This window comes from Bison bison, unplaced genomic scaffold (assembly GCF_000754665.1).
Source record: "Bison bison bison isolate TAMUID 2011002044 unplaced genomic scaffold, Bison_UMD1.0 scf7180017864203, whole genome shotgun sequence".
Classification (NCBI taxonomy): Eukaryota; Metazoa; Chordata; class Mammalia; order Artiodactyla; family Bovidae; genus Bison; species Bison bison.
This window is the reverse complement of record NW_011494775.1, coordinates 6,962,171-6,970,675: the sequence shown is the minus strand read 5'-3', so window position 1 is coordinate 6,970,675 and position 8,505 is coordinate 6,962,171. Positions and strand designations below refer to the sequence as shown.

Here is an 8,505-nt window from a genome sequence, read left to right as displayed (position 1 = left end):
GTGGCGGGAGATCACCAAGGGACTGAACCTGCCCACATCCATCACCAGCGCTGCCTTCACACTGCGCACCCAGTAAGTGCCCGCTCACACCATGCAGAAAGGACCCTAGGTAGAAAGGACCACAGAGCAGGGGGTCATGGAAAGTCTCGGCCTTTCGGCCCTGCTGGTTGAATGCTCAAGAATTAGCAGGTGGTGGTCGTGGGGATGGGACGTGCTGCAGGACAGGCATCACGACAGAGGGAACAGCATAGGTGAGGACAGGGGCTCAGAGGACCCATGGGCATCCAGGCAGGGAGGTGGGGCTTGGCTTCAAGCAGACCCCCAAGGTGTCCTGGGTGCCATCCTGCCTCTTGTCCCTGCCCACAGGTATATGAAGTACCTGTACCCCTACGAGTGTGAGAAGCGTGGCCTCAGCAACCCCAACGAGCTCCAGGCAGCCATCGACAGCAATCGGAGGGAGGGCCGGCGCCAGAGCTTTGGGGGCTCCCTCTTCGCCTACTCGCCGGGCGGGGCCCACAGCATGCTGTCCTCGCCCAAGCTGCCTGTGTCCTCCCTGGGCCTGGCCGCCAGCACCAACGGCAGCTCCATCACCCCAGCCCCCAAGATCAAGAAAGGTGAGGGCTGCGCAGGGCCTGGGGCCTGATCATGATTCTCCTTTAGCCTGGCAGTGTGACCTAGGGATGGGGATGTCTCTTTCCCTTTCTGGGTGACCAGGAAGATAGGCCCCAAAGTAGGTGTGGAAGGGGGCTACCTACCCACCAGTGGTATGCCTATGGCAGATATTACTAGTCAATTGCTGTTCCTTCCAGCCTTGGCCCATGGCAGGCAGACATCTCTAATCAATTTGTTTCCCCTAAACCTGTGCCCTTGGTGTACATCACGAATCAATAGTTGTTACCTCCAATTCTGTGCCAAGGTGGACAAGGCAAACCATGCCCAATTTTCCTATCCTTTGCTCATGGCAAACATTGCTGATTAATCACTCTTTTATTGTAGCATTGGTCCAGGCTGCTGCCCCTGGTTATCTCTAGTCCCTTGCATGTGGGAGACATTGCTAGTTGATCACTGTATTCTTTTCCCTTTGAGCTTTAGAATTCTTCTAAACACATGGTCCCAGTGTGGGTCATCAAACTGACTGTAATCATCCTTGAAGCTATTGCTCAGTGCTCACTGCCCCTTTCTGAGCCTAGCTCTCGTTATGGGTAAATATGCAGGAGATTATACCTTTGTGGAGTTGTTGGGGACCTTCAGTGTGTAAAATGCCCAGCGTGCAACACCCTAGACCTTACCAGTCGATCACGGAGCCTCTGAATCCTTCCTAACACAGAATCACCAACAGCTCATGTGGCGGCCTGGCCTCAAGCAGGCTGGTGCACCTGTCCGAGGTCCCGTTTCTCATCTGCCACACGAACTGCGACTCCCTATGTCACAGACTTGGCCCAGGTATCCAGGGTGATCTCCCAGCAACCTGAGAATTCAGGGCTGGTTAGATCTAAGGTGAAGGAGATCTCACCAGTGTCAGCTCCTCCAACCTCCATGGGCCTCTGTTTACCCCACCCCAGCCTCAGGGAGTCACAGCCATACCTGTGAATATCATTAAGCATCTGTTCTCTGTGAGCCCTGTGCTGGAGCTCAGGAGGACAGTGGGGAACAAAAGAGAGATCTGAACCCGATGGAGCTCATGAGGGAGCTGGGGAAAGATGGTTGTAATGGGTCCGAGGGGCTCTTTGGAGCCAAGAGTAGCAGAGGTGGCTGCAGAGACTCCAGGGCAGAGGGGCTGGCAAGTGCAAAAGTTGCAATGGGGTCCATCCTGGAGAGGCAGCCCCCGGCCACTAGGGAGAGACTCAGGAGGAAGAATTGGGAGAAGAGAGAGTGGGTCACAGTGGGACCAGTGAGTGGGAATGATGGGGTTGTTTGTTTCAACCGCTGGAGAGGAGAATGGTCCAGAGCTGGTTCTGGCCTTGGGCTGCATGCGTTTGATTTCAGCTCAACTTCTCTTCAGCTCAATGGCCTCAGGAAAGTTATCCATCCTCTCTGAGCCTTGGCTTTCTCAGCAGTAAAGTGGAGAAGAGGGTGTCTAGGTAGAAATGGGGCTGTTGAGATGGTTCACATTAAGTGCTTTAGACAAGATGTGGCGAGCTCTTCTTGCAGTTAGTATTGTATGTGTATGTAATGTGTGCTACTATGGTCTTTGTATAATACTACTTAATAATGCCAAGCAGTAGTGTATACTATCACGAGTATTGTTACCATTATGGTGGTATCTGATGTCAGCCTGAGAGTAGAAAGGCTCTTAGCACTTGTGTTTGTTCCAAAATCTGTCCACTTCATCCCTGGAGAGGAAATGAGCACCCCATCAGGGAAGGTATTCAAGGAGGCACCTTCCTGCCTTGTGTGGGAAGCAGGGACTAAGCTACCTCCATTCCCTTCTGGCCACCAACTCCTCTTCTCTCCTGTCCAGAGGAGGATGCAGCCATCCCTATCACAGTCCCCGGCCGCCTGCCAGTCTCCCTGGCAGGTCACCCAGTGGTGGCGGCCCAGGCAGTAGCAGCCCAGGCGGCCGTGGCAGCCCAGGCAGCTGCCCTGGAGCAACTTAGGGAGAAACTGGAGTCTGGGGAGCCTCCTGAGAAGAAGATGGCCCTGGTGGCAGAGGAACAGCAGCGGCTGATGCAGCGGGCACTTCAGCAGAACTTCCTGGCCATGACAGCACAGTTGCCTATGAGCATCCGGATCAACAGCCAAGGTACCACCCCAGCACTCAGACCCTCTGTGCTTCTTGCACAAGCACAAGAGAAGGGCCTCATAGCCAACATATGTAAAGAGTGCCTACAGATCAACAAGAAAAAAAAGATTAACAGACCAGTACAAGGAATGGGCAGCTGGGACTCATCATGCATACTCAGTCGTATGCAACTGTACAACTCCATGGACTATAGCCTGCCAGGCTTCTCTGTCCATGGGATTCTCCATGCAAGAATACTAGAGTAGTTTGCCATTTCCTCCTGCAGGGGATCTTTCCAACCCAGGGATTGAACCCACGTCTCCTGTGGCTCCTGCATTGGCAGATGGATTCTTTGCCACTGAGTCACCTGGGGAGTACAACTTATAAACTAATAGGAAAAATTGTTCACCTCCATGTCTTTGGGGCTCTGCAAGTTAACTAGGGGATACCATTTTTCATCCATCAGAGTTTGATAATATCAAATATTGTTCAGGATGTGGTAGAAATGGGCCCCCTTGGTCCTGCTGGTGGGCGTGTAAACAGGTGACAACTTGGCAGTCTTTTTTTTTTTTTTTGACTGTGCCTCGGAACATGTGGGATCTTAGTTCCCTGACCAGGGATCAAACCTGTGCCTGCTGCATTGGAAGCATGGAGCGTTAACCACTGGACTGCCAGGAAAGTCCCGGGAATGTCTTTTAAAGATAGAAGATGTACTTGCCCCAGGACTGGGTGATTCTGCTTGGTATCTAGAGCAGAGCTGATGCAAGGGCTCAGGGAAACTCAGGTGTCCAAGGATATTCACTGCAGATGTTTGCATGATGTCCCTAGTGTGTCCATCAGTAGGGGAATGAATGAACCAAGGCTGGAATACTTTGGCCATTAAAAAGAATGACATGATTTGGGCTTCCCTGGTGACTCAGACAATAAAGAATCTGCAATGCAGGAGATCCAGGTTCAATCCCTGGATCGGTAAGATCTCCTGGAGAAGGGAATGGCAACCCACTCCAGTATTCTTGCCTGGAGAATCCCCATGGACACAAGAACCTGGCGGGTTACAGTCCATAGGGTTGCAAAGAGTCGGACACGACTGAGTGACTAAGCACAAGCACATTGCTTAAGACTTGTAATCATGCTGTACACCTGAAAAACTTAACATTGTAAATCAACTATACTCCAATAAAAATTATTAGAAAAGGACTTCCCCGGCAGTCCAGTAGCTAAGACTTTCCACTTCCACTGCAGGGGGCATGAGACTTCCATCCCTGGTTGAGGAGCTAAGATCCCACCTGCTTTGCAGTGAAGCCAAAAAATTAAGAAAAAAAATTTTTTTAATTATTAGGGGAAAACAAGAGTTGTAATCATGCAAAAAAGCAAATTCAAGACAAATACATTCTTATTCAATAAGTATTTGTTGAATACCTACTGTGTGCGCTGCTGAGAGATCAGGTCTGAAGCTTTGTGAAGCTTCACATCTGGTGGGGATGACCCACATGATACAGCTCATTGCATGGGGGCTGGTTTTCGGTGACAAAGGGTGTTTTTTCTTCTTCCTGCAGCCTCCGAGAGCCGCCAGGACTCGGCTGCGAACCTGACCAGCACCAATGGCAGCAACAGTATTAGCATGTCAGTAGAGATTAATGGAATCATGTACACAGGTAGGCTGGCCTGGCATGCACGCCCACTTTGACCATGTCTTTCCGGAGTCCTGGTTGCCCCTCCGGTGTGGCTGGCTTGAGCCCAGAGCTCTTCCCTTATGAGACTAGAGTATGAAAGATAGTCTGTGTCTTATACTTAGCCAGGTGCTCAGCAAGTACTAAGTGCTCAGCATGGTCATATCACGTGTTGTGTACTTCAAAAATAATGTGGTCAGACCCATGACTCCTATAGGCCACCAGGTGGCAATGTTGACACAGAACAGCTCTGTTGCTGTAAAGACCCCATGAGGGGAGGCTTGAGGAAGTGGTGGTGTCCTGGGGGAGAGGGACTTTGCTGGGAATCGCTCAGGAATGGCTTGCCCCTGTCATGTGACCTTTTACATTCTCCACGACTTGTCTTTCCTCCTGTCCTTGCACCAGGAGTGCTGTTTGCCCAGCCGCCGGCCCCCACGCCACCCTCCGCTCCCAGCAAAGGTGGAGGCAGCAGCAGCCGGGGAGGAAACAGCGGGACCAACAGCAGCAGCAGCAGCAGTGCAGGCAGCCAGGCAGGGCCGGCAGGGATGTCTGCACCCCCCACATCTACCTCAAACAACTCATTGCCTTAACCGCTACACTCCCCACCCTGGGAACCTGCCAGAATGGGCAGGGGGTCCAGGTGGGCCAAGCAGGGGCTGGGATGGCGGAAGATACGGGTGGGGAGGGGAGGTATCCACAGAGGAGCAACAGCTTAACACCAAAAGGAGAAGAAAAATATGTATACATATATAAAGAAAATTTAATAAAATGGGAAAACCAAGGAACACTTGAATTACTCAGGTTTTGGACATTCAGAGATGAATTGTGAGAATATCAAAGGAAATTAGAAATGAGAGAGGCAAATGTCTACTAGGGCTTTCCTGAAGCCCTGGTGGACCCATGTGGACTGGTGTCTGGTTTCAACAGGCCAATCCTGTTTACCTCATACATCCCTGCACTGTGTTTTTTCATTTTTATCTGTTTTTTTTCTTTGCTTTTTTTTTTGTCCGTTTGTCACACACTCACCACACCCAGCTCCTTGTGTTGAATGAAACCCCTGAGCCAAGATCAGTTGAATTTTTTTGTTGTTGCTTTTGGGAACTGTTGTTGTTTTTTTAAAAGAAATAGTGAAATTCAAACTCTATAGGGTTTTTAAGAGGTTTTAGGGGTTTTGTTTTGTAAATATTCTATTTTATTCTTGGGGGAGGAATCAAACCTAGGAAAAGGATATATATATATCTATATATTTGTGTTCATTCAGGGAAACTGGACTTGAAAAAGAAAAAAAAAAAAAGGCAAAAAAACCCAAGTAATACCCTTTATTTTTCCCATGACTGATTTGGGTTCGGTTGTGCATTTCCTGTGGTGCAGTGGGCCCAGGACACTGGATGCCTGGGCTGGAGTCAGCAGAGCCGATGAACTCAGGTGCTGTGGGCTGGGCTGGGCTGGCTGGGGTGGGGGGTGCATGGCGGGGTCCTGGGGGAAGAGGGGCAGGGATGCTGAATGCTAGATGTCACCGGACTTGTGTTTCAGGCTGGGCTCCTCAGTCGGGAGCCCTGAAGTCTTAACTCAAAAGGAGAAATTGCTGGGGTGGGGGGTGCTCCCCTGCCAACCCCAGGCTCCTGTCTCAGGGATGAACACGGCCTGGGGACTGGCCTTGCCTGAGAGCACTGCTTCTGGGGATGCCATGTCTGGGGATGGGGGTGAGCCGGCCTTAGCTCAGGGTGAGGTTTCTGGGGCCATGGCACCCTGAACCCCCTCACCCACCCCACTCCCATTCTCATCTCTTTAACTTTGTCCCTCTAAATGCTGGGAGCCCTGCAGTGACTCGAGGAACTGCAGGCCGAGGGGGCCCTGCACTCCTCCCCCTCCTCAACCCTGTTCCCTGGGTCAGAAGGCAGGCGTTGGTGGCATGCAGCTGGGGGTCAGGGGCACCTGCACATCCGTCCTCCTTAAGCCCAGGTGTGCTTTTGGGGGCCCAGTTTCCTTCCGTCCATGGGACCAGGTAGTGTTGGCTAGGGCTGTGCCTCCCTCATTCGAGGTAGCGAGGTAGCGCTTTTTCACATCCGTCTGAGGGTGGGGGTGGGCTGGGAAGAACGCAGCTGTTCCCAGGTGAGCCTGGAAACTCTAATTGGACCCTGGAGCCCGGCCTAACCAGACCGGAGGGGTGGGGCGCCACCAGCAGCCTGCTGTCTCCCAACCCAGGCATCATCTTGTTGCCTTGGAGACCTTGGGGGTGGTCCTGAGCCCCCAGTCTCATCGGGTTTGCCTTCCTGTGGGGTGAGGTGTGTCTCTGGGAGGGAACCCATTTCTTTGGTGTATCTCAGGGTTGCTGACGCCCCCCACCTTCCCAGGAGAGGGTGGCACAGGGCTTGGGCCTTTCTTCCTGCTTCCAGAACAGTCTCCCCTCCTGTCGTCTCCCACTGCAGCGGCACAATCATTGTGGGAGGGTGATCCTTTTGTTCCCAGACACAATCTGCCCCCTCTTGTTTGCCGTTCTCTTGTTCTCTCTTCTCTCTCTGCTCTTCCCTCACCTGACCCCGAGAGTGTGTGGGGCTGCCCTCTGCCCCCTACCCGCTTCCTGCCGGCCTCATAGAGGGGGGGTGTCTGCTGCGAGTTTCGGTTTCTACCTCAGGTCTGACTCTTGATGCCAAAACCCCCGCCCAGGTGCCCACCTCCCTAGCCTCCAGTTCAGGGTCCCACGCATGTGTGCTGTTGCATCGACCTGTGTCGCGGGGACCCGGCATCAGGGGACAGAGCTTCGTGCAGGCAATGCCCCACCCCACCCTGCATCTGACTCAGGGTGTGCCTGTGGTGCTGGGCAACGCTGATGATTGTAGGGGAGGGGGCATGGGCCCAGGAGAGGGGACCCACCAGCCATGGGAATAGCAGGGGGTCCTGGGGCCAGGAGGGACTTCGTCCTCCAAGGGGCCCTGCCTCTGCCTAGGTCGCTTCAATCAGCACCCCCACACTCCCAGCCCCACCGCTACCTATTGGTGTGGGTTTCTGGGGTGCACTTAGCACCCTTTATGCAAACCCGGGGGACCGGGGTTGAGTGCTGTTCATTCCTGAACAGGTGGGGCTTAGCAGCATGCCTTGGATGGGGACCCCCAAACTCAGGGTGGAGAGGGGCTCGAGGGGTACCCCTGATCTGCTGATGCTTGTGGACGGGCTGCTTCTAGAACCTTCCTTGTGACCTCCAAACTGGCCGCAGGTCTGTAGCTGTCCAGCTGGGGGGTGGGCAGGGGTGGGGGGTGGGCACGGGGTGGCGGGTTGGTTTGTAATAGTTGTGTGTTTGTACAGTCACTTTTCTCACTGTTAGCATTTTTGCCCACCACCATTTTTTTTCCCTTAATTTTGCTTCTGCATTTTTTTCTTGGCAAACACGACTTCAGCCTTTCATGCCTGACTTGTGAAATTTCAGTTTCTCTGGGGTTTGTCAGAAGGCGTGGGGAGCACGCCTGAACTCAGGTTAAAGGGAAAAAAAACTTCCAATAAAAAGACGTAAAACTACTCTCTACCTCTGGCTGGGCTCAACCTGTCGCACCTTGGCTGTGGCAGGGCAGCCTGTGACGATTTATTTCAGTTTTTGCAGGATATTCAGGTATTAAAAGGAAGGGGGGAAAAAGACAAAAAAAAAAAGTGTGATTTTGAAATTTAAACGAACACTGAAAGTTTACATTTTATAACATTATTATGCAGATTGTATTTAAACTTCAGAAATATTTAAGACAATTGTAACCCTGTAAAGCTGATGAAATATTAAAACAAGACAAAACACTTCTGACTTTTAACAGAAAACGGCTCCTCTGGTGGTTTTTTTGGGCGTCGCCCCACCCCTACTCTGCTCCTGGTGGCAGGAGGCTGAGGGCCTGATGGTGAGGTCCCCCAGTGGGGACTGTGCCCCCCAGGACCACTAAGCCACATCCCTGATGTCCTCCAGTGGGTGCCATGGTGGGGGGAGGAGGGGACAGTGGACAACCCACCCCCAAGTCAGCAGTGCCTGGCCCTTGTGGGTGAAATGTAGGGACCCCCACACGCCCACCAGGAGGAGCCCAGGCAGTCTTGGCAGCCATATGGGTCCACCCAGCACCCATTCCCCAGCCTTCCGGC

At 52.6% G+C, this 8,505-nt stretch overlaps 1 protein-coding gene across 1 annotated transcript in view; it reads left to right on the top strand.

Moving 5' to 3' along the window:
* ARID3A (AT rich interactive domain 3A (BRIGHT-like)) overlaps positions 1-8,172 on the top strand; it is a gene marked incomplete at its 5' end in the record, with an annotated part of 31,531 nt that extends 23,359 nt beyond the window's left edge. Inside the window, 5 exons of the mRNA XM_010844646.1 lie at positions 1-72; positions 367-614; positions 2,462-2,743; positions 4,279-4,377; positions 4,798-8,172. Of these exons, the coding sequence (XP_010842948.1) occupies positions 1-72; positions 367-614; positions 2,462-2,743; positions 4,279-4,377; positions 4,798-4,982 (886 nt within the window). The remainder of the gene's footprint in view (positions 73-366; positions 615-2,461; positions 2,744-4,278; positions 4,378-4,797) is intronic.
* Positions 8,173-8,505: the final 333 nt, after the last annotated feature.